The sequence below is a fragment of the Haliotis rufescens genome, unplaced genomic scaffold (genome assembly GCF_023055435.1).
Source record: "Haliotis rufescens isolate VD_foot unplaced genomic scaffold, xgHalRufe1.0.p SCAF_1, whole genome shotgun sequence".
NCBI lineage: Eukaryota > Metazoa > Mollusca > Gastropoda > Lepetellida > Haliotidae > Haliotis > Haliotis rufescens.
In genome coordinates, this window is record NW_025963779.1 from 5,224,164 (window position 1) to 5,251,701 (window position 27,538).

General features: G+C 41.0%; 1 protein-coding gene across 1 annotated transcript in view; it reads left to right on the forward strand.

Annotated features, from left to right (window-relative positions):
- Positions 1–1,974: 1,974 nt before the first annotated feature.
- Positions 1,975–27,538, forward strand: part of LOC124150096 (lachesin-like) — a 101,566-nt gene continuing 76,002 nt past the window's right edge. The window contains exon 1 of the mRNA XM_046522010.2: positions 1,975–2,671. Coding sequence (XP_046377966.1) covers positions 2,629–2,671 — 43 coding nt within the window. The 5' untranslated portion in view covers positions 1,975–2,628. The remainder of the gene's footprint in view (positions 2,672–27,538) is intronic.

Sequence of the window (27,538 nt, forward strand, 5' to 3'; positions counted from 1 at the left end):
AAACCTGACACAGCAATACCTGACATAGCGCTACCTGACAAAGCGGTACCTGACACAGCGATACCTGACACAGCGATACCTGACAGAGCTAAACCTGACACAGGGCTACCTGACATAGCGCTACCTGACATAGTGGTACCTGAAACAGCGATACCTAACACAGAGATACCTGACATAGTGGTACCTGACACAGCGATACCTGACACAGCGATACCTGACATAGCGGTACCTGACAAAGCGGTACCTGACATAGTTGTACCTGGCATAGTTTTACTGACACAGCGATACCTGACATTGCGGAACCTGACACAGCGATACCTGACATTGCGGTACCTGACACAGCGATACCTGACATTGCGGTACCTGACACAGCGATACCTGACCTTGTGGTACCTGACACAGTGATACCTGACACTGCGGTACCTGACACAGCGATACCTGACACAGCGGTACCCGACACAGTGATACCTGACACAGCGGTACCTCACATTGTGGTACCTGGCAAAGCGATATCTAACACAGCGATACCCGAAACAGCGATACCTGACATTGCGGTACCTGACACAGTGATACCTGACACAGCAGTACCTGACATAGTTGTACCTGATACATCGATACCTGACATTGTGGTACCTGACACAGCGATACCTGACATTGCGCTACCTGACACATCAGTGCATGGCACAGCGGTATCTGACATAGCAGTGCATGGCACAGCAGTACCTGAGACATCGATACCTGGCATATTGATACCTGAAACAGCTATGCACTGGTATGTCAGACACTGCTGTGCAAGACACAGCAGTGCATGGCACAGCGGTACCTGACACAGCAGTGCATGGCACAGCAGTGCCTGACATACCAGTGCATGGCACAGCGATACCTGACATAGCAGTGCATGGCACAGTACCTGAGACAGCAGTACCTGACTCGCCAGTGAATGACATAACAGCATATATGGGCATCTGGCAAAAGAGTTACTAAGGTTCCAGACCAAAAAGGATGAATTTCATGACAGTTCCTGACATAGCACTGAATAGAAGTACCTACCATATCCGTCGTAGACATATTTAATACCTCACATATCAGTTTGCTACATATAAGTTCTTGACATACAATTTTGTGCCTGATACATCAGTTCGAGACATAGGTGCCTCATAAGTCAGTTCCTGGCAAAACAGAAAAACACACACATGACGGTCCAAGACAGGGCAACGTCTCATATAACGGTACCAGACTGTACTCCTATATTGAACCTATATATCCATTCTGTAGAATAAAAGAAATTCTCTGTCAGTTAATGTTCGACATTTTTATCACCTGTTTTTGTGCAGTCACCTGTCAATGGTATCAACATTGTCCATAATATATGACATTGATCGTTTTCAAAGAAACTGAAAGGGAAGCTGGTTTGCGAAGCTTGTTCACGACGCGCTTGTTCCGAATTATAGAAACCAATGATCAATGATATAGTTCACATAAAAATTAACCATTTCTGTATTTATCACTTAATCAATATTTCTCTTTCACGCCCAATTTAAATGGACTATGTAGTTTGCTTAACATAGAAAGTTCACTTAGGCTCTGTAATGAACTGTGAAGGTAAAACCCCAAGTAAAGACGTGTAATTTGAGGTCAGATAAATCGGGTTTCTGTTCATTGTAGAAAAGGAGTGGGTATTACTTCAATAAATCTTTATTTTTCTGTTTCATGCTTCACAAGACCATGGTTTTATTACTTAATGCTGATATATCGACAACGACGCCGGTAACAGCTAATAACCTTCCAGATGAACAGGGCTATCGATGGTGTAATCTTCGTCAGAGTGCAACACACGCTTTCTCGCGAAATCAGAAGCCGTTTAATTATAAGATGATTATTCATTGATTAGCGTAAAATGTAGCATGCCAATAGACGCCTGGATCCAATAGATGCGCCACGATGTTCGTAGACCGATACGTCTCCAGAGCCTATGAAGGATATGAAGGAACCTCAGTTTACCCTTTTCAGATTTGTCATATCGAAGTTATCTGCATTGTCGGGAGGGACGGTTTGCAGATCTTCTGATTATCACCTTGGAAATTAAATTTTCCGTTCCCTTAACCTGGCGCACGGTGGGCTATCCCGTCTCTTTCTTGCGCCTTAGCACATCTCCGTCTGGGTGCGACCTAGGGGATCCAAGCTCTCATTTAGGCCCCTTCACGTCAAGTTAAACTGGGAAAAAGCGAATAAACAGAGAAACGGGAACTACTGCCGCGTTTTGACTCCGCCTTTAATCAATAACTCCGCTGGTACAAGAGACAGTAGCCATTGGAATGACGAACAGACGAGATCTGTACATAGAGCGCGCGCATCGCACGTTCCAGCACTGGGTGTCGTCTGCTATCGCCGTTACGTCATCACGCGTCACAAAAGCGGGAGAAACTTCAACGAAGACTTCTGGATTTGGCTTTCATTAGCTGAATATTGAGTTAGTTTTGAGAGTAACCGTTCAGGATTTATTTGTGCGACTTTTCTGCAGACTTGCAAGGAAGTGTCTTCGTGACTACTGATTGCTGCGTGATCGGATTATAGGTTGATGTGACACTCCGGAGTAATGAATGAAGGACTGACAACTTCAGAGAAAGGATGCTCCATAGTGTAGCAATGCTAGCTGTCCTGCTATATTCTGGTAAGTTATTATTTAATTATCACTTTTGAATGAACAACTTACATATGCCCAAGACATCGTTTGAAAACTTTTTCATGGGATGACTGAAGACAACAGAGTTCCTTCACATCGCAGTCTATTTCCGTGACACTGACACCAAAGGTAACTTACACACGCCAGCGACCTGTAGATAGCTGAAACTTTGAAAACATGTCAAATCGTGATATCGGGAAATTTATAACACTGACATGGACTTGCCTCATGCATCTTGACTTGACAACTATTCTATGGGCAGATTTCCTAACGCGTTTCTCTTTCACAACTAATTCGGTTCTCTGAACTAGAGCAGAAACGGATCTCAGATTTCTACGTACAGGTGTCTCGTAGAACCGGATGGGTTGTGATTCAACAAAAGATACTTATAATGAAGTTTATAAGCGACCAGACATCAGGAAATGTATCTAAATAGGTTCCCAGTGGTTTCATATAAGACTTCATTGCGAAACATGCACGTGTGCCTCGCTTTCATTATCAAGAATAGAACACGACTGTTGTACATGTTGAACACCACAATCCACACTTTTTTGTTTTAAGAGTTGAACAATCACAGTCATTATTCAGCTTAATGGATGGAAGCAGGGGGTCCTTCAACGGACCAGGGGCCCTGTTTGTTTATGGATTTCCCACTGCTGTGACCTATTCTGATTTAAAGTTTCCTGGAAATGTTTGAGTCTGTTTCCAGGAGTTAATGGACTTTAACAATCTCCAATGTTTGGGGCAGTTTGAAACCACTGGGGTAATCCAGCGAGTTGAACGTGATTATGTTCTTTCTTGATATTGGAAGTTTGATGAGAGTTCGAATAAAGCTAATTAAGTACCGAAAACAGCAAGCTGACCTCCATCATTATGCTTGAAACTGAATCTGGAGTACGTTGATTTTCCAAAAGTTTTCTCATTTGTCTATATAATATATCGGTGTTAGAAGTTTGGTATGGAAATGAATTTCAAGAAGTACCGTCCAACTGATTAAACTTTGTAATGATCAAAATAAGTTCAGTACACATTATTGAGATAAGAATTGACTTTTAGTGGCAAAAGGTTTCAATACATTCTCGTTCGATGAACTACTATCTTGTACACTGTCGAGCTATATTCATTTTGCAATTTAAATTTCAAAGATTAAATAACGCGAAAACTTTCCTTTCAAACATGAATTATTCATTACCCTTTAGTGATATTAATCGGAACTGGGTTTATTTTATAGTCTGTTGGGACCATTTACCATTAACTAGTGTTTGATTATATGTATTTGCCGCATACAGACGCACGGCAACACGTAGCCATGCAAAACGCAAACACTTTATTCCTCTGAACAGCCAGTTTGTAATAGTTCTCCGGCGATTACATAATCATAAATAACTGACACTCTAGCAACATAAGAACTTAATTCGTATAACAACCAACTCTATTACAGTAAAAGTAAATACAAGAAGAAACTAAACGCGGTGATGAAGCGATTTGCTCGCTCATTAAGGAGGTGAAACATTAACAGTTTTTGATGCTGTAACTATAAAACAGGTTTCATGACAAGGTTATGACGTGAAAGTTATAAGCTCTTCAGATCTCACCCTAACATCCTCACTCAATTCTCAACTAACTCAATTGATGTGTAAATAAGTTATGTCAGGATACAGGAACCAGATGTCTTCGTCGTATGGAGGTATCAAATGTCAGTGTCGTTTATTCTCTGCTATCACCGTGCATGAGAGATTTATGTCGCTGTTCTAACAGGCTTGAAACAGTCCGGGATTAAGACCGTTAAACACAATGCCCGTCTCTGAAGACGTCAAGCCAGAGAGAAGACTCTTCATAGACAGTCTTTAAACGCCACCGTGAGGCTTCACAGTCACAGACGTTGCTGATTCTTCACAAGTCATTGGACACTCTTGTTCAGCATTTCAGTAGTGTTTAGGTTTTCGCGGCGTGGGTTGGAGACGTTTTTTTGGAGAAAAAATAAAATACTTTGTTTCGTTACTTGTTTATCATTCATCGCAGATATGTTACCTAAGTTAACATTTCAAAATTGAAATTCAATCTTGCGTTGCCCAGTAGTAAATTAGTCAGCAACGCTACGTCTCATCTAAACGTGAACATCCTCCTTCAAACAGTCGGAAATCTACATAATGTTCAATAATGAATGTTCAATGATCACAAATTCTCTCAACGGACTCTTGGCAACTTGTGTATAGGGAAACCTATCTCCTAAATCGTTCGACTCAGTTAAGCGGAGTCATGCTCTTTCAGTAGTACGATGGCGGTCTGGGTCCCTCTTTCGTGACAAATATCCTACAGGGATATCCTACTGCACAAGGAGATACAAAACGCAGGACAAGTGACGGCTTAGACCGAATACCACTTCCAAAACACATTCACTTGTTCCCCGAAGCAGTTAAACAGCTGTTTATTATGTTCAGTACAGAATGAATAACGACAAGAGGGACCTAGAGGGAGTGATTCGTCTTGAGGCTTATTTCCTTCTCATTTGTCCAGCGGCATACGTCACTTAGCTTGCGCTGATTGCCTCAACAGTGTTTTTATACACTTTGCGATAGCCTGAAAGAAGTTCGAGTTAAGCAAAAATGCGCAGAAATTAGATTGAATGTGAAGTAACCACTGTTAAGGGTAGATTAAATGAGATGGTTGGCAGGTACAAGGGTATTCAAGAATAGTGTTTAATACCATCCTGATTCGGCCTCCCGTGGTGATTGTGGGAAGAATTTAGTGTTGCATTAAATCTAACTGAATCAAATAAAAGAGGGTTGTGGATGTCGTTTGATGTTGGGTTTAACATATGACATCCTCGAGAGGATCCTACACTTAACCATTGACAAATGCGCATGTTTAGAAGAATCTGCCAGCGATGAGGATTTCACTTTTAATGCTGAGCTATTTAATGCTGTCATCGGCACTGTGAAAGAGGGACTAGGCGAGGGTCAATTGGTAGCCACAGACATTTTGATTCAATTAATTTAAAACCGACTTTCTTTCAGAGGTTTATTTCGTTATGCGAGGGCGGATCCAGCCTTTTTAAAAGGGAGTGGTCCAAAATATCAAAATCCACTCTCAGATAATTTTACTGCCTACTACATACTACATTTAGTTCCCCTGGATCCCTCATCTGGACCCGCGTATGTTATGTATGTAATTCTAGCAGTTAATGCTTACACTATTTAAAAATAAATATATGACGCCCGAAAATAATCAGTCTCGATTATCTGCCGAAACAGATTCCATTGGGTGTACATTGTTATGGATGATAATTACTGGATATCTGCGATGATACCAGATGAAAGGGGTCAGCATGTCCTGCTGCTAAAGCAATAGTTTACAGACGGTGATTACAACGTTTCGACCTAGGTTGGACATGGAAAGAAGGAAGTGGGATATATTTAAGAGCAGTGTAGTCCTCATAGAGTTGAATCAGTCATAATTGTCCCTTCTTCACAACGGAACTCCACATCAATCTGACACGCCATGGTATTCTTGAAATACTCTCATTGCAACGGTAAACCTAACTCACTCACTCACTCATAATAATTGAAAGCCAGCTATATAACATTATTACTTAAAGATATGGATTCTCGGATATAATATAATAACGAAATTGATAGCGAAATTTACATAAACAACCCCTGCTAATTATGTAAGTGGGTACTGATGGTGGACGGAAAACTAAAGCCGGATCTATATTGACCTTATTAATCACTCTAACGGAGATGTCAATCTCTCCCGGATCACTATATAAACTTTCTTAAAGCGCAAGTTTGTTCAACACACTAATCAACAAATATCCAAATGCTATCAAGCTGAGTTCTATATTGAGTCGTTTAAATCTGGAATACTGAGTGCAAACACTGTTTCCATTGGGCACTGGCATTGAAGCAAGTTCGACGGTATTCCATCGAGCAGATTACCTCTGGCTTGTCCATTAATCTTAAGTATGAAATCGAAGGAGTGTGCCTGGTCATCACAGCATTTCCACATTCCGACTCCATCCTGACTGATGATCATACCGACATGATAAAGCACCTATGGTGTAGGGTAGGCCACAAATCTCTGGGCGTACGGTGTGTAAGCGGTGGAGACGACAGAGGTTGTTGGATCGACCTCGGGCCGATAGCCCTTGGGGGCAGTTTTATGCAATAGTTGGCTGACATTTCCCCCGTACTAGGCATCATTGATTTCATAAGCCACGCCGTAAGAGTCAGAAAATTGACATAGATTTTGCTCCAAAACTAGTGCCGCCTCGTATAGCTGATTCACTAAGGTGGCTAGTCTCATGATGTTCAAAGTGCCGCAGACACTCTCTACTTAGCTCTCTGAGTGAGTCTTTCCACAACCTTTTAAAATCATTGCCTTAAAAACTCAATTTTCTTCTACGACCTGAGTCTTACATTAGGGCTTAAAGGGTCATCTGAGATCTTTGCATGTATCTTCTATATACGAGGTGTTTGAAAGAGGGCTGGAGCGTTACCAGGATTTGACACGAAGGATCCTTGCTTCCTTTACAAGGAGAAAGTGTATCTGTAAAATAAGATCTCATCTAAGGAATTCGTAATGAAAAGGATTAACGAAGACATTTTCAAAACGTAAATGTGTTTTCTGACAAAGTTGAGTTTCAAACTACATCTAACATTTAGCTTGGAGTATACACGATTTCAGTTGAAATAACTCAAGTTCTTGACTTGACGTTATCGACCGTTTTGGTATCTGGTATATTGATAAGCAGCAAGCAGATGTATCTGTCACATCACGTCTTCTTAAAAGGTTTTGATATATGTATTGCTAAACGTATATATGTCTACTGTCGGTAAATCAATACCGTTTTACCTTTACCCAATACGCCATATTCACTGTCTTAATAGGTATTTGTACATTTGGACGTTAATGTTCGACTGATACTTTTTTTCAGCCAGCAGTTATATGTTTAAAGTAAATGTCGCCTGCAAAGCAAAAATTCACGAGTTGTCGCGCACCGTTGTGAACTGCACCTACACTGAAACTGGAAGCGGCAACTTAAAGATGGACTTCCAAATAAAATATAACAGGCCCCGAGGATGCAGCTAACCCTGTTTATTTACTGGGTATATGGGTAATATAAATCACAAATTTAAAATGTAATTGCAATTTAGAACAATATTTCTTCTTCCTATCGATACTCTCAACACATTTAGGCAAAAAACCCATTTCAAAGTAAAGCACTGGGAGAAAGAAAGAATACACTTGAAAACTGGATTGACAAAAGAATTTACAAACGTTATCAAAACTAGGCTGAAAACAGTCACCGAAACACTGCGAACTTGAGGTGCAAAACACAACTATGATACCCGTATAACATATTGCATCATTGAATAACCATTTCCTGTTAGTTACCATGAGTGTCTACTTTATTAAGATTATAATGGAATCAATTAAGATCAATATGGAAAGGGGGAGTCGATATTTGAATTGTAATTAAATACCATCGACGCAGGTTGAATCTGCGACACGCTTAAAATTCTTATATTTTATAGCCTGACTGTTTATTTCGATCATTTTGAAATAGAAATGCTTCAATCATTTAAGAAAATGAAGAAGCCTAACTACTCATTACTTTCATAAAGCGCACCCCTTTTCGGATTTCGGGTCAGGAACACGTTTTTTCTTGTAACAACGAACTAAATTAAACCGCCTCCGTGGTAAAGTGGATCGAGCGTCTGTGCGGAGAACGGAAGGTCTGTGGTCCGGTGGTCCGGTGGTCCGGTGGTACAGATTGTACAGATTGTACTTGTTACCCTGCCTGGCGCTTGGCATTCAGGGAATATAACAGGGAGAAGAGCAGAGTCAGTATACTGTGTCTGTTAATCTGTGGCAGAATCACTCATTCATGTGGCGCATGGTGTCCAATCAGTATTACCGCTTCAACTCATACGAATTAAAAATACATTCAAGGGAATAGATGTGTAACATGATACGATATCATATGCCCACTATATGTAAAAAGACAGCTTTGACCAAATAAGGATACATTTATGTTGTATCAGGGTCGTTCTGAGTCCCACACAGAAATACTTGACCTAAAGACATTAAATGACATTAAAAGGGTTTGGGTTGGATCTTATCCAGTTTCGTAGAAACCCTTCTCTTGGCTGTCCAAAACGTTCGGCACAGGAGGTCATCGAAATGGATTCCTGCTAGAGACAACTTCGTGTTTCGGAACAGATGAAACTCAAGAGAATAAGACGTGTGCTGAAGGAGTTAAACGCCATACTCGTAGGTTGTATTCATGGTGCTGATGTGTGCACTGGTGCATTGTCCTGATGGAAGAGCAAATCTTTTCTCAGCTTCCCACTTCTCAGTCTTAATTTCATCCCGTAATTGCCTCAAATGTGCAAAACATTATGCTCCGTTTATTGTCTGCCCTTTTGGAAAATAGTCCACCATGATGACACCCTCGGTATCAAAGAACACAGAGGCCATAACCTTTCCACTTCAATTCTTTGGCGGTGGTGATGTCAAATGCTTCCATGTTTTTATTGTTGTTTTGATGAAAGTGGTAAATCCAAGTTTTATCCATAGTCACAAATCGTTGCAAGAACCTTTCTTGATCATCTTCAAACAGCTAGATTACCATGAGACATGGCATGCCTGATACATTGATCATATGTCAGATACTTTGAAACCAAACAAGCTGATACTTTCGTCAGTGCCAAAGTTTCTGTGATAGCGGATTGTACTCTGTCCCGGGAAATGCCCATTGAACTAGAAATATGCTGCTCAGTCATTCGCTAGTTGGTCATCACTTATCATGGATACATTTGATCATTTCTGGTGTTGTTGACGTCACGAGTTTCTCTCCCTTACACGCTTAACTGCTGACCACCTCCGGCATAAAAAGGGGCATCCTTCCCCAGTGTTTTACTCATATCTTCATGGATGGCTTTTAGTGTTAATCCGTTTTACTTTTACTTGATGACTGCACGTTCCTTAAGTTTGTCCATTTCATCACTGATTTGTAACACGAAAACAAATTGCTCAACTTACTGAAGTTTATGTGGATATACCTCCATGACATCATGTACTGTCCACAACAAAACATTCACTTTAACGCAATTCCCTCTATGTGAGGTTCAGGACGTATCAGTCAACCCTCGTATATACATTACAATAAACCGGTGAAGGTATAAATTTCGGTTACAAAGATATTGGTAACAACAAAATTAACATCCACCTCGAAAGATTCAAAACACCGACATAACTCATGGCTGGCATTTACAAGATTTCAAAATATAATTTATATTAGAGCTTGGGGTGATCATATTATTGAAACTGCTGCTTGTATTAAGATCAAATAACTGAGTGAAATATTCACATATGTTTTATGCTTCTGATTATTAAAACGCCTTCCGCGGGATATATACATTTCTTTGATATTTTAGTATTTTTTGTTGTAACAATACAGTTGGTGGCAATTCAAAATAGATAAATACATATGTATCCTTGGAATATGAGAATATATGAAATATAGCGTGGTGGACATATTATTTCATGAGCCTGAAGGATCAGTGTGACGTTTGGTTTTATACCCTTGTGCTTCATGAAATAGGGAGGATTTTGTTATGAAGAATGTTTCTGAAAGGCTGTACGACGGACAAGTAAACCAGAGAACAACATATCTTGGTCATACCATGCTCATTAGTGTTGTACCTGCAAACAAAGAATAATGATCGTGCCGAATCTGGCCTTCGAATCACAATCCCGGTTACCGGATAAAGGAGTCTTTGGTGTCTACATTTTACAGCGTGTGAGGAACAACCGAACATGCTCTTTCTACTAAGATGTTAAAGAGCGTCATGCATGTCTTGCTCAAAAGTTGTTGTCAGGGTTGCAACATTCAAGGCCTCAGAAGGCTTTTTAAATGTGTTATGATTTTATGTGGTAGACATTACCAAAATTGACGCATCATTGACAAGAATTATGTCCGATGCAATTCCCTATTTGGACCTGTGCTTTATGTTCCCGTGTTTTCTCAGGTGATCAAGTGACTTGACTTTGCATGTGTTTGTGACGACTGCCACCGTTGGGGCAGGAAACGTACGATCACCTCTTCGCGAACATCTGGTACCATCACTATTTGATAGTGATTCATAAACGTATGTTCATGATATTAACGAAATTAACAGAGTTCTCTTGTGATTATAGAAAAGGTTTCGCCGCTTTCATTTTAACCACTAGGTCACCAGTTCGCCGAACACACCTGTTTAGCATTGATTGAAGAATAATCACAAAGACGGTTAAGCTAACAGTGGTAGACTAGGAGTCGCAAACTCTTTTCTGCGACACGATAGCTGTGTGCTGGTCACGGAAAGACGTTTATCACTGCACATTATTTCAGCAGTCTAATGGTGTCTAAAACGCAACACCTCTCCTCCATCCATAGAACCTGCCGTGTAGAGGAGGAACTGTGACAGTCGTGGTATTGAGTTCTGTTCACTGCTGCGTAATGTTCAGCAGCATATTCAGAGATCATTAGTACACGTTCCTATGAATCGCGTGCCGCTGCGGGAGGAACATCCGTACATGGCCATACACAGACGGGCTTCAAGCATCTTCAGCATGTCATCGTCCAGTGCCTCTCGTCGCATGCCTATTCAGCCGAACATGGTTGATGGGAATAGTGCTCCTGTATCAATCCATCATCCTCACTCTGTCGACTTGTTTATGGGGGAAGGTTAGAAACATCCACACCTAAACTAGCTATGCTGAGGTAGCTCAGTGGACTTCGTGGCAGCTCTGGTCCTGGGTTGTAATACCCGTTGCTCTCAATGTGGGGATTTTCATATTGTGAGCACAATATCATAATTTGGAAACATCTCCTTATTATACCTTATTTTACGGCAAAACCTAGTTTAATGTAAAGAGCTGTGAACAAGGTTCGGCTTGAAGTTTCGGCTTGAAGGTCCCAGCTTGAATTATTTTAGACATAGATTTTGATGGGTTTTCCTGACAAGTTACAGGTGTTGTCTTTGATGGGCCTCAAGACGTTGTAGAACATGAAGACACGACGCGTGTATGGATAACATCTTCTTTAACGTTTATCACGGGTACTAGATCACCACGTACCTGATGAACTGGAAAGAAGTAGCCCTGAGACTTTGCGACAAACAATAAGGAGGGTGTTATCAATAAAAGTTCAACAAACATGGGTACAATGTTAAAGCGGCGTGCGAAACTCAAGAACACCAAGGCAGAAATGGTCATGATAGGCAGGGAGCCTACTGTGGGATAATTATTACTCGTCCTTACATGGCGGAAATTATGCTCATGCAACGTTTAATTTTGACCCACTATGGTATGTTTTGTTGTTTCCCTCTCTCTCTCTGTTTGTCTCTCTCTCTTTCTCTCTCATTAGGATAATTCATAATGGCTGAATGCCCAAAGCAGCGTACAAACTCTACTCACTCACAGAATCTAGACTTCACGCTGCTTTGATAGGAATCACATGTTAAACTGCGGTCTCTGTGATCCCATGTATGTAGTCAGCAATAAGCTATCGAATACATGATGTACGTCGCTTTTAAGCTGTCAACTGACAGGCAAAAGGACCCTATTTTCCACGACAATTTATACCGCTAATGACATGACATAACACTACAGGCGTGTAAGTGACATTAATTACCACGTCATCAATAACAACGGCAATGCAGCTTGTGTTTCACCAAAGCTTCTAGCTTAGTTGACAATCACATCAATCATCTACCTTCGTTAACGTCGAGTTCAGTGCTCAAGACGATACTGTGATGATCTGAACGGATGTTTTGCCAACAGAACTACTTCGTCAAATTACTATCTGCATGGGTTCATGCGAGGACGCTAATAATCTTGAGTAGAACAGTACTTACCCAGCTCCAACGTTAACGCTATAACTGGCGTTGTCGTAGTCGCTTCTGGGGACGGTCCTTCAGAAGAAACATACGCTGCTACTGAAATTGTTTATAACAATTATTTCAACCAACTGGTGGACTATATATGATTACTAACTACATCTTTGACGGGACAACCCAAAAAAGTACGAGAATCAGTACTTTACTAAGAAAGTGTTATCCCAAATATAACATTTGCTACATCTTTGAAGCTATGGGCCTTAAGTTTAATAACATATATACAGTGAAACTAATTAATCCGGACGGTGCCATTCCATGGAAACCTTCTGGAAAGACAAATATCTGGGCGCAAGTACCATGAGCACGGACTAGTGCTCCTGGGTGTGGTTGTGTACACCTTCTATATTGAAAACGGGGCGGTCGAGTAGCCTAGTGGTTAAAGCGTTCGCTCGTTACGCCGAAGACCCGGGTTCGATTCCCGACATGGGTACAATGAATGAAGCCCATTTCTGGTGTCCCCCGCCGTGATATTGCTGGAATATTGCTAAAAGCGGCGTAAAACCATACTCACTCACTCACTATATGGAAAACGGACATAAAGCGATCTTGGCTCTCTGATGCCGTAAATAAAAGTGACAAGACGCTTTCTTTAATCATTAGAAATGTTTGCAAAAGGTCAGAGACCACTGTACGATTCCGATTACATGTATGTCATAAGCATCAATTTCGAATAAACTGGTTCAGGATTATAAATAGGGAGTTGATTATTTGATTATTTAATATGTACGGTAATGGATGATCTAATGACTAATTGAATTGTTATTAATTGAAAAGGTAATAAGAGTCAGTCGGTAATAAGGGGTATTAAAGTTGACAATGGGCTATTATCATTATCAAGGAAAATAGAAACAAATTCGAAAAGAATTTATACGGAAAACACCAAAATAAGATCCGAAGAAAAAATGATCATTTCTTTTGTCAATCTGTATACACAGATACATTTTACCATTTCTACATAAGGCTTTTGAATGTTAATTATCTTGCTCGTTTCACCCCTTGAAGAAAAATCTTGACAGACTGATATTAAATTGGTTACTTGAAGCTGAGAGGGACACATTGACATATAAATTTCATTTCTATTTTCTAAAGATGATTATCCTGCCAATATTACCAAATATGTCTTGTATCAAATCTGATATTCAGAAAAGAACGCTGCGGGATTCAAGTGCTGTTTGACTAATTTGGGTCTGGAAAAGATAAACTTTGTTTTTGTCCAATTACGTGGCTTTGTGACAGTGCTGCTCAATGCCGGTCGCGAAGAAAGATTATTCATACTTTGGTATGCGCCATGTGTTTTACTAATCAATCAAAGATGAAGATGTTCCTGATTGTAACTGAGGTCTCCCAGTTTGATAAGTGGAAGTTTCGGCGGTCATCATTCCTGGATTGTATGTGAAGACTGACCTGCTTGCTTCTATAACTCGTGTGACACAATCAATGTTGTCTTGACTGATACAGCCAGGCTACTCAAGTATACCGCCACCACTACAAACCCACACATTTGTGGACAATACCGCGACATTATCGTGCCCCGACCACGCTCGTGCTATCAACCTCTAGTTGCTTGATCAGAATCGACTACTTTCATGTCGTTATAATATAGCTGTAATAATACTGACTGTGATGTTACACAACAAAGAAAACAAGTTCTACATGTAAGTCTTCCAAATGATACCTGGGTCATTTCCATGAACTGATCTCAGTTCTACGATTAGTCTATGTTAAAGTGTGGGAGTTACAAAGAAGAAACATACATCACCTTGTGGAACGGGGCCGTGGTTCTTACGAGACTGGGAGATCACAATACCTGACAGTTATGAATTATGAATTTGATAGTGGTGCTCCTGATAGTCGGTATTGTACAGTGGACTCTGCAGAGACTCCTTGTGATTATAAACAGGACTTAGTCGCTTTCATTAAGAGACGTGATCTTCATCAAAACAAGATATGGCTCAAACCATTGGGGCTGTTTCTCACACGTCAGATCAGCAGTGGTTTGTCTGGTCCTGACCATTAAGATTCGACCTGAAATTGATGCTTGTTAGCACCATAGCGAATTCACGTTTTCACCAAATGGTATCCGTGTAACTATATAAGACATGCAGCTCTTCGGGAATTGTCCTCCCATAAGCGGACACGCTATTGTAACAGTAATACTATTTAAATCCGTGTTGAACCCAATTCATTCACCACACACTCAATAATGTACTTACATGTTGACCATAAAGGAAACCATCAAATGGTCAACCATCTCAGTACAAGCCCAACGGTGATAACAACCCGATTGTTCTATTGTCTTATATTACCAGCAGCAGCTGCTGTTCCCGTAACAATCCCTTGCATTCACAGAGTATATTCAGCCCCCGTATCGGCACCACTCGTTTTATTGTGAAGCTACACTGCGTGGAGTGTGAGCTAGGATGTAAGGTTTAATGGCGCACAGTCATGTTATCGTCGGTACTATTTCAAGAGCGTGCGATACAACGACCAACGTGTTGATGCCAAGTGTTGACGATGAGAAGGCGTTCTTGGTGATGAGGGAACACGTCACATGTGGTTCATCCTAGCCGCTACTTTACTGAGAAGAAAAGTCATCATGGCGACAACATGAACGTAATAAACGAGGGAGGTGATGCACAGTCAGTGGGGATAGTGCCCGTTCCGAAAACTTGCATTAACCCTTGACATTAACCATCAACTATATTGACTGTGGTCAAGTTGGGACATGATACGAGGAAACAAACAGGACCAATTAGGGAACATTTTTTCCATCGATTCGTTTCTCATTACTGCTCTGACACAATCGTGACTCCAGACAGACATTGCCAAATGTGTGCCAGTACATCGTTTCGTAATAAGAACGGGGACACCGATGGTAGGCTGCACAAGGAACCGAGTCTGGAGATTCGTATCCCGTGTTTCGATGTGAAAAGCAACCTTTCCTATCACCATACCACTAGGAAAAAACATACCACGACGAATTGGGATTCGAACCCGGGTTTGTGACGTGTGACAAGTAAACGTTCTAACAACTACACGATCCCATCTCCCTTTGACAAACAAACGATCAGTCTGGATTCGAACCCAGATTTCGAAATGAAGCTAACGCTCTAACCACTATACGACCCTTTGACAAACAATGAATTGATACTCCAGACTCTGCAACCAACGATGAGAAATGAAACACGCTGTCCTTTACACTATCGATTCAAAATACTTCCAGGGCGTATTTCCTCCAGGAAATATGGGTAAGGGCGCTACCTATGTGGAGATAATTGTCACGTGTCAGCAGGTGTCCGTTATCTAGCTACCCCCTGGATACACCAGTAATGATGGACATTGATCTGGTCCACCGAACCGCTGCCTGCTTACCTTCCAATCTATCTGTCACATATATTTCTCCAAGGAACTCAGTTAATTAAATGCAGGGTTCCATCACGTAAGGATAAGATTAGAATCAGATTTGGCAACCCAAACATTGTACAGAGCGTATTTCCGTCGTTACCGCGAGGTTCCTTGGCAATGGATTCCTCGTGACGTTTGTTCCTATCGTATCTACCGTAAGTCTGTGTATAAGTACGCTCTTCGTAATCCATTGAAGACCTGTCCGTCGTACGTTTCCAGAGATATTGAACGTCTTAGACTATTTTGAGGTCGCACAGCGTGATACTGTAGCTGTCTGATGTACTTCCACATAGTCGTTTGCCTGTAAATATAGAGTATTTCCTAGATTTGGTCAGTCTTGTTTACTACGACCAACTGTATTTTGACATCGATCATTAAAATCGGTGCTACCGGTAAGCTAGGGCATGTCAACAATTTCATTAACGCCTGTTGCCAACATTTTTGTTTATTCAGTCGTAAGTTGTTAATTTGTTGTTTTACGCCGCAGTCAGCGATACACCATCCATATGAAGGCGGTCTGTACGACAAACCAATGGTTGATGTTATGAGCAACTGTATTACCAATTCACCGAGCTTGACAACTCGATCCAATTAAGACGACGTGAAATAGATTGCTGATACCTGATCTAACCTGGGTCCTAAAGGGGTTTGCGAGGACACCGTGTTGCTTCCATTGTGTTTACTCATGGAACAGCTGTACAAGCATGAGCACAAATTCACGATTGCATTCAAGACGCATTTCCTTCCTCAGCGGGATTCGAAACAGGACCTTTAACAAGCGAATTAACTGTCGCCCAATTCTCTCTTGTCAATTTAAAGTAAAGTCAAGTTATATTTTACGCATTAGCCCACCCTCTTTACAATGGACACGTATTTCAGTATATATTTCTTATGGTTATGAAAATAGATTTTATCGCTCTTATTTAGTGTAAGCCTCTCGGTGTTTGCCGCCTGACATGAGAGCCAAGTGCTCAACATGTTAAACTCGGTTACCTTTATTACGATAATCCTGTTACATTGTTTTGAATTACATTTGATACAACACTTACTCAGTAACAGAGGCAATATTGAGTTGGGTTCAAAAGTATTTCAGTAATGTCACGACAATAGCTCGATGTGGGTCGAAAGCTCGAAGCGATGCAGGCCATACCACTTTGAAACCCACGAGCACGGTCATAGTGCTATCAAACCTAGAAACATAATCAGAGCGAACCGGGATTCGAACCCACGATCACATTCTGTTACCCCTGAGGGGGACAATTACGACTTGGCCACCCGTGTATCTGTTGTAAATAAAGACAGGATGACACTGATTTCAACTTCTTTTCCCTTCCAAAGAGACGTTTTGGTACAGGTGTCACTACCTTTATCAAGATAGCGGTGCAGATGGACGGGGATGTGGCACTGAGAGAATAAGTTGAAATCAGTTGTTTCGTAGGCATTACTAAGAAGTTGACGAATGATAACGTTGACGCAATTTATGGATAACAACTTCTTTGATTATTGTAAAGGCGACGTTTCGGTATAGATCCTTATACCGTTGTCATGTAAGACTGAATGATGAACATGGTACAGAATATATACAGTAGGTGGAGAATTAACAGTAGATGGTTAACAGTAACAACAATTGCATACATGAGTGGGATAACATGAGTAAGTAATGTCAACAGAAGGATAATACTGTAACAACATGATGGACAGGGAACACATGATGGACAGGGAACACATGATGAGGAAGCCAATGAGACAGGAAGCCAATGAAACAAGATCAAGTATACATAGGTGGGGTGATTATTGCTTAATGAGTTCATAGTTGACGGATGGGGTGAGATAACCTTGATCAGTCTTGCTTGACAACGGTATAAGGATCTATACCAAAACGTCGGATTTGCAGCGAATAAAGAAGTTGTTATCCATAAATTGTGTCTACTTTGTCAAGTTCAAGACATCAACTTCGCTTTATTGACTCTACAGCTTGTGAAATGTGCCTTAACACCGCCATGTATATGACAATGGATTTGAGTCTAGACTCACATTGCATATGCCATTATAAAGTGAGCGGTCTGGGTAGAACACAAACAAGGCTAATCAATTGTTATTTGTATATATCTCTAACCTTTACTTCCCACAGTTTATCTTCCCATTTGCACAGTTGTATATCTGACTGCCGGATCTCGAGAGAAATAAAAAAACCTACAAATTCACGTTGATGAGATCATTATATTCTTCGAACAGTTTGTTATAGATATTCCCTAAATATATCATATATCAATTGCTATAGTCTACGATGTATATGTATCATAAGACTAATAAATCTCTGGTTATCAGACGTTTGTCGTACATCGAATGTCATTGTCTAGACATCCATTGTTGACCAACTATTATCATAATGTAAATACTCCTACTCCCGACTTTGATGCCAGTATGGATGTAAATGTAACTGAATCAAATAACTATGGTGAGTGTAGAAATGAGGTAAAGAATATTCAAATATCCAAAGGTATACTACTCAAAAAAGTTACGGACCATCTTTTTTATATTACTATATTTAATATGTCAAAGCAAAAGAGCCGATGGTCCTTAATATTTTTGAGTAGTATAAATGGATATTCTATAATTCTGGCTGTATACTCCTCAGGGAGCTGAGAGAATATTTTGAACACATACTGATGCTTTGGGGTAATAATGTTTTGTGTCTACTCCGTGGTGTTGTCTTGCACTAAGTGACCAATTATCATTATACTTGAAGACAACATATGCTTCCTGTGAAGAATTAAACCCCTTCGTCGTGTTAAGGATCCGCTGAACGTGGGTTCGAATCGCCTGGTTATGACCCTTGGTATGTCAAAACTCTACCACTGACGTTGGGAGCATATACGACCTTCGCCACGAGGAGTTTTTTCTCCTGCATTAAACTATCCGTGATATAGCTGTATTTTCGTCTTGTAATAGCTTTCACAACTGGTGTGAATTCACTGTTATATATCATATATTTCAACAATAGATTCAATATGGCATTTGACCCAGTTCGCAGATATAGAAGTCACTGTGATATATCTATATACACTTGCATGTCTTAGTAGTCATAATTAATATAGTTCCCAATAGCCTGGTGCGGTTTGGTGAGTAGGAGGAATGGTAAAATAATGGCATATTACTTTAAAGAGAAGGATAACTGAAGGCATAAGATGTGATGAAATTAGTTGAACGTTCCTGCATTAAATATACCGCTGTAGAGATATTACCATTGTTATATGATATTAATATCAAAATATAATAGTATAGACTCTGACAGACCTATTATAGATACATTACATTCCTGCACAGAAAAAAGTAACATATATCGGGGGCACGGGTCGTCCAGTCGTCCAAGGTCAATTCGCTGTATAGAGTTGCGTCCCTTGGACACGTCAGGAAGCTATGATCGTGGGTTCAAATCCCGGTTCGCCCTGATTATGTTATTTCGGTTTGTGAGCACCATTTCCGTGCTCGTGGGTTTCACAAAAGTTGTAACCGTCTTTCCTCCCACATGAAGCTGACACGTGATATAATCGGAACGTTGTGAAAAGCGGCGTTAAAATCTATATCACTCACTAACTTGTAATATATCTGGGAGCTGGTAAAGGGATATATATTCGGAGCAGTCTTTCACTTTCTCCTTGTGTACATTATATCGTATGCATCACCGTTATAGCTAGGGATGGGTAAGTTGCCCTAGGGTGTACATTATGTAACCGTTATAGCTAGGGTGAGTAAGTGACCCACTGGTGTACATAAGGTCTCCGTTATAGCTAGGGTGGGTGAGTGACCCACTGGCGTACATAAGGTCTCCGTTATAGCTAGGGTGAGTGAGTGGCCCACCGGTGTACATAAGGTCTCCGTTATAGCTAGGGTGAGTGAGTGGCCCACCGGTGTACATAAGGTCTCCGTTATAGCTAGGGTGGGCAAGTTGCATTAGGGTGTACATTTGGTATCCGTTATAGCTAGGGTGAGTGAGTGGCCCACTGGTGTACATAAGGTCTCCGTTATAGCTAGGGTGGGTGAGTGACCCACTGGTGTACATAAGGTCTCCGTTATAGCTAGGGTGAGTGAGTGGCCCACCGGTGTACATAAGGTCTCCGTTATAGCTAGGGTGGGCAAGTTGCCCTAGGGTGTACATTTGGTATCCGTTATAGCTAGAGTGGGTAAGTTGCCCTAGGGTGTACATTTGGTATCCGTTATAGCTAGGGTGAGTGAGTGGCCCACCGGTGTACATACGTTCTCCGTTATATATCTAGGGTGAGTTAGTGACCCAGTGGCGTACATGAGGTCTCCGTTATAGCTAGGGTGGGCAAGTTGCCCTAGGGTGTACATTTGGTATCCGTTATAGCTAGGGTGGGTAAGTTGCCCTAGGGTGTACATTTGGTATCCGTTATAGCTAGGGTGAGTGAGTGGCCCACTGGTGTACATAAGTTCTCCGTTATAGCTAGGGTGAGTTAGTGACCCACTGGCGTACATGAGGTCTCCGTTATAGCTAGGGTGGGCAAGTTGCCCTAGGGTGTACATTTGGTATCCGTTATAGCTAGGGTGAGTGAGTGGCCCACTGGTGTACATAAGGTCTCCGTTATAGTTAGGGTGAGTGAGTGGCCCACCGGTGTACATAAGGTCTCCGTTATAGCTAGGGTGGGCAAGTTGCCCTAGGGTGTACATTTGGTATCCGTTATAGCTAGGGTGAGTGAGTGGCCCACTGGTGTACATGAGGTCTCCGTTATAGCTACGGTGGGTAAGTTGCCCTAGGGTGTACATTTGGTATCCGTTATAGCTAGGGTGAGTGAGTGGCCCACTGGTGTACATAAGGTCTCCGTTATAGCTAGGGTGGGCAAGTTGCCCTAGGGTGTACATAAGGAGTCCGTTATAGCTAGGGTGAGTGAGTGGCCCACTGGTGTACATAAGGTCTGCGTTATAGCTAGGGTGAGTGAGTGGCCCACTGGTGTACATAAGGTCTCCGTTATAGCTAGGGTGGGCAAGTTGCCCTAGGGTGTACATTTGGTATCCGTTATAGCTAGGGTGAGTGAGTGGCCCATTGGTGTACATAAGGTCTCCGTTATAGCTAGGGTGAGTGAGTGACCCACTGGTGTACATTAGATCTCCGTTATAGCTAGGGTGAGTGAGTGACCCACTGAACTAACACGCCACTTATTGCTCAGTTCGACATCATGACTGTAGAATATATGCATTCCAGCATATGCAACAGTTCTCGTTCTCGTTCTCTAAGCAAGGTCAGATATAAAGAATAGGCTCATTCAGATTTAGGTTGTAAATAAATATAAGGGAAAAATATATTATAGAACAAACTGTTTATGTGATGGAGGAATTCATAGAAAATAATCATGGGCTAGATGCATAATCATTTCTGGTCCCCCGGTTATAAAACTGTGATCATGGGTTTGAATCCCGGTACGATCTGCTCAGTTTCTTGGTTTGTAAACATCAACCCATGCGAGTGGTTTTACCACAGTGGTCAACGTCTGACACCTTCATCACTCCAGGCTTTCCTCCCACATCCTCCTGACACGCCGTGATATACATGTACCTTAGTAACTGAAATACCTATCGAAGCGACGTTAAACCAAACTCAGACAGTCATTGCTAGGGGCTGTAGGAGTTTCCCCGAGAAGAATCCTTGTTCTGCCTGCGCCATACCCGTCCTCACTGGCTTATCAAAGTCTTTAACGTCTACTTTGGGTTGGGTATAGGGTGTTCCTCCCACATTAAAACCGACTTCCAGTGATTTAACTGATATAATGAGTAACTGGAACTAGTAGCATCACAGCAAACAGACTCACGACAGACTTCACATGAACACATTATGGCAGCCATGTGTAAACGTATCTCTTCGTAACGTGCACATTGTGAAAATAGAAACAGTTTCAAATTGAGTCAGTTTGTATTTCTATACGATATTTCCTGAGTGAAACCTTGACCGTGGAACTTCTGGTCCCAATACAAAAAAATGTAGTACATGTCCCATAATCCCGACGTCATGCGTATAGTGTCTAACCATGCGTACAAATATCCTGTGACTTCACAGCTGTCTGGTCGCGTCAGAGGTGTATATTACGGCTCTATATGTCGATATGGATTTGATCATGAGTAGACATTATTCCAAGCAACCGTTCAAAAGCAATTTCCGTAGAAAACGCAACCATCACCACGCCATGATGCCAAACGAGTCCACATAACTGCAACTCTCACTGGGCCCACTTGCGCAAAGTAACTGCAGCACAAAGACATTTGTAACGCCAGTGCTTTAACATCCAGACTAACTAGAGCCACATAACTAAGGGGGGCCACTTTCACACTATTATGAAACAAAATGACGTTCTTACTATGAATATGGCTGATTAATATGAATTCAAGACAAACCCACTTTGAATACTCTACAGTTTGTGTGGAGATGGTACATGCTAAGTTGTTAATTGGTGAGTGAGTGAGTGAGTTGGGTTTAACGCCGCTTTTAACAGTATTCCAGTTATATCACGGCGAGTCAGCTTAATGTGGGAGGAAAGCCCGAAGTGATGCAGGTCTCAGACGTTTACCACTTCGGTGAAACCCACGAGCACGGGTATGCTGCTGACAAACCTAGAAACATAATCGGGGCGAACCGGGATTCGAACCCACAATCATAGGTTTCTGGCGTGCCCAAGGGACGCAACTCTGCACAGCGAATAAGTGGTTAATGAGTAGATACATGCAGGTAAGTATGAACATTTACTAATAATATAAGGCAATCTTATAAAACACATGAGTGAGTGAGTGTTTTAGAGTTGTATTCCACTTTTCGCGATATTCTGCCTCCATACCACAACAGGACGTCAGGAAGATGATCCGGATAATGTCACCACTCTAGGAGTCGAATATGCACTAAAGATTTGGCTATACCACGAATCAGGTGACCTGATGATCTTAATAACTGCACCTCGACGATGTTTTAAGTAAATTCACTCATAGCTTAGCTATACCACGAATCAGGTGACCTGATGATCTTAATAACTGCACCTCGACGATGTTATAAGAAAATTCACTCACAGCTTAGCTACACCACGAATCAGGTGACCTGATGATCTTAACCGCACTTAGACGACGACGGTGATTAGCCCGACGACGATTAAAGAATGACGACAGGTTCTGGTCAAAAAATACAATTGAAGGACATCTGTTGAGAACATGAAACTGTTCAATTTTGCTGCAAGTAATTGGTTACAAGATTAACTGTCAGAATGAACTAAGAATTACGTTTCCCATGGACATAATGCATATAGTTTTTACATATACGAGTGATATCAGCAAGTGCCTACTGTGAAAACATAATCACCCAGAAAATTAAATCTAAAACTATTCTCGTCTATGAATGAGTCAGAATGAACTGCGACTAAAAACAGACACATTCTTGTATTCAAAATGACACTTGGATTATTTCCTTGTGTGAAAATGAAAGAAATGTAATGTGAATGAAAATGGATGGCAATCCTCCCATCTTGCGACAACGCATGGGCGAGTATAAAACTCCAAAGGAACGCTGGGAGTTCCGATTTACTTGATTGATGGCGCCATTTTCATATACTACGTTTTTTAATTTATAACCTGTTCAAATGGAAATAAAGCAGCTGTTTTTCGGTCGGGATCATTTGATTGAGTGACAAAAAATAGATTCGTTATTTATGCTTATTTTTTGTTTGTTTTAAAGTCCTTATTTTGACAATGTATCAAAATCACGTTGAGAGATTATTAATACCGCAGTGATGTTTCAGTTTTTAAATGATACGTCAAATGAGGGAATGGCTATTGTAGGCAGATCAATCTTGTGCACTAACGAGATTGTGCCAAAAAAATCAGGATCTAGATTCGAAACCAAACCATTATTTGTACGCATGGGAATGACACATGCACAAATGACGTCGAAATGTTTAGTTGTAAATCCGAGAATTAATTGATAAATTATCTTTTTCCTTCTGCGCGAATATTGTCCGAGTTATGAAATAATTTGTCAGTTGTGATTAAATGTTGATGCTTCTGATAGCGTTTGATGTGATCGTACACGGAAACGTGAACATGGATACCACGGCGTCTTGGTCACACATGACACCGACACTCTGGATAGGATGACATGACCTGACGTCAAGTGAATGTCGTTTAACGCCGCAGTCAGCAATATTGCCCCTACATCAAGTCAATCTGTATAAGTCAATAGTCGGTCTGTACGCGGCACACCAGTGACTGATTGCATGAGCAGTGATCACCGATGTCACATAATGACCCAACTCGATAATCTTTAGTTGTTCTCTTAACGACTAGTCCTATTGAATGTTCATGTACTAGCATGTTGCAATGTTTCGGGTTGTTCCAGATGCATGAGCCAATGTTACTGGGTGCAACAAATAGCAAACAGGGCGATACTCTGCAGAAATCTGACAGATCTGGCTACTTCCGGCTTGAACTATCCTATATTTTGGCCAAGGGGATGCATTACTGGACACATATGAAATGACGAATTTCTTTGTTTCAGTAGCGGCATGTTAAATGTACGTAGGTGTATGCCGCTGTAGGGTTAATTGACAAGGCAACATAGTGATGAAAATTAATTGAATGGATCACTGAAAATCAGTGATGACACCAGATGTTCGCGCAAAGGGGACGCATGTCCTGCTCTACCTGTAGCACCCATCACCCACACAATTTACATTTAAATGAGTGAGTGTGAGCGCGGAAGTGTGTACAAGCGACACGTTCTCGAAGGTATCATCAATGTAGCAAAATGAGGTGGGAGGGGGAACGTTCTCAGCGTATATATAGCTATCATGGAGTTGGTTCCTAATTATTTTCCAACATACTCCCCTCTTAGGTCAACACACTTCTGCCAAGGGTGTTCGAGTGCCTGGATCCTACTGGTGTAGGTGACTTCCTAGTGGTGGTGTAAAAAGTCCCCAACAGCAGGACTGACGTCCTTATCATCTCCTTTATGCTTGTCAAAGAATTCTTTCATCAAGATTTTGAAAGAGGAAGAAACCTGAAGGTGTCACATTTGGTGAATATGAAGGATGTTCAATAAGTTCAAAGCCACATTGCAGCCATGGCGACAACATACTTTTGCATGGGTGTATTGTCCTGTTGGAACAACACACCTTTCATGAGTATTACAAGCCGTTTAGCCTTGATTTTTTCACGCAGATAAGCATAGTAGTTTTCATTAATGATCTGACCTTTCAATAGGTAGTCCTCCAGTAGAATTCCTTTGGAATGAAGCCACCACCTTGCCTTCTTCGGAGGAGGAGACGTCAGATGTTTCCACTGCTTTGACTGTTGTTAAGTCTCTGTGATGTGGTAAACATCAAGACTCAGCCATGGTTAAAAATCGCCGAACAAAATCAGCTGGATCTGCTTCAACACAACGTATTTTCTCACGAGAGATGATGAACCTGGAGCGTTTCCGATCAGGAGTCAAAGCCTTGGAACCCAGAGTGCTGAACATTTGTCATGCCTAGTTCAATCCGGGGAATGTTCTCAATTCTCCCATCTGTATTGGTTATGTGACGTTTGGTGAGTCGTCGATCATCTGTATCGTGTATATTATCAACATTTGCCTTATTAGTGCCAGAATAAGGTCTTCCCGATCCTAGGCCATCTAAGAGACTCTTCTCCCCTCCTCAACTCAGTTGCCGACCCACTAATAGTGGCAGAGGAAGAAGCATTATCCTATACGTTGACATCATATCTTTATGGGTGACTGTTGGGGTTAGCCTTTTCAGTTGGAGATACTTGATGAGAGCATGGAGGCCAGTTTTATTCATTTTCCTCAACAGAGAATACCTGGTGATTTTGATGCCTGCGGAAATATGCCGCCTGGTCGTGTATATGTTCTAGCCGATAAGCACGGAAAGTATTGTGCTTAAAACACGCAAACTGTTAGGGGTGTAGTGCACATCCTTCGTAGTTACGCTCAGGCGTTTTCACCCTCACCTCGTATTTTGTACATTCCTCGGAATATCTACAATGAAATTTCTGGAACGACTTAATCCGTCTTTGATGGTAAAACTTTGATTAAAAAGTTAAGTGTAAACAAAATTTGTCTTTCCCTGAAATTTGAATAAACGGCACATGCTCTGTGTACCTAAGGAATTGAGAAATGTAGACGCTTGAAGTTGGAGCTGATGGAATATTGCTCGACACGAAGGGGAACATCACGACTGGAAAATCGACATCATCCCGCCGTGTCGCGTAGCTTGGTACAGGGGTTGCCAACGTTTTGATTTTGTATGCACAGATCAAGATAAGACACAGAATATGGTTTCTTTGTGGTTTCCTTGATTTCAAATTATTTTGGATAGATGCAATGAAGATACCCACATAGCTTGACATTGTTGAAAGAAATGAAGTCATCTGTATATCTAAAACTGAGATCAAACAGTTTCCTGTGTTTTATTAAACTGAATTAGTAACAAAATTCGATTCGTATGCCAAATAGAATTCAGCTGGAAGGGCGACACAGTTAGTGCCCAAGATGATGTTTCTGTGACAGTGGTGTCATTTGTATCATTTTCTGGTTTTTACTTTTTATATAAGGACTTGTTAGCTTGACAAGCTAACTCTATGTATCACAAGACCACGTCCTTCTGCGTACAAGATAATGATCTTTTAAGACATTTCTTAAGAAGTAAGTCCAAGAACTTTCAGTTCAAACAAAGGTTTAATGGCACAAGGTCTGTAGGTGTATATTTAATGGTTTTTTTTGTGATGTTCGATGTCGTATAACTAAGATAAAGTGGCATGTCATTTTTAAAAATTAAGCTTCTAGGTGTTAATAAAGTTTGTTTGACATCGTATCATTCTCATAAAATGATAAAATAATTCAACGTTTGAAAACGTTATATTTCTGAGCCCGAATTTGAAAAAAAATATATCAATTGTATTTATTTGAAATTACTCATCTCAATATCTCCGTTGACAAATAGATATAGTGAAATTAAATGCAAGTGGATAGGTAGTGTTTGGCACGGACGTGGTTCTGTGTACAGTCATAAATTAGCGAAGTTAAGCAAATAAGGCGGCGGATAGTAGATGGCCGGGTGACCAGGTGCAAGTATGACTCCGTTTTCGCGAACACGTGGCGTCATCACTCATATTCCGTGATCCATTCATATAACTGTCATTGCCTTTTTGCCTTTTACGCCCTATTTAATATGTTTCGTCGGACATGTTTCGCGAACACCTTGTGTTATCGCTGATTTTCAGCGATCCTTTCGTGTAATTTCCATCGCTATTTTGCCTTTACGCCCTAAAATGTTTCTTCGGATAATCGAGACTCGTTATTCTCTAGCGTTGACGTTATATATTTCAATACCGTCACTCTTCACTTGTCTATTTTTATTGATATTAATTTAAGCATATATTTTCACAGTGAAATGGATCAAGTACAAGTAATAAAATTTTATTAGTACCTCTACAAAAGATGGTACAGTAAAAC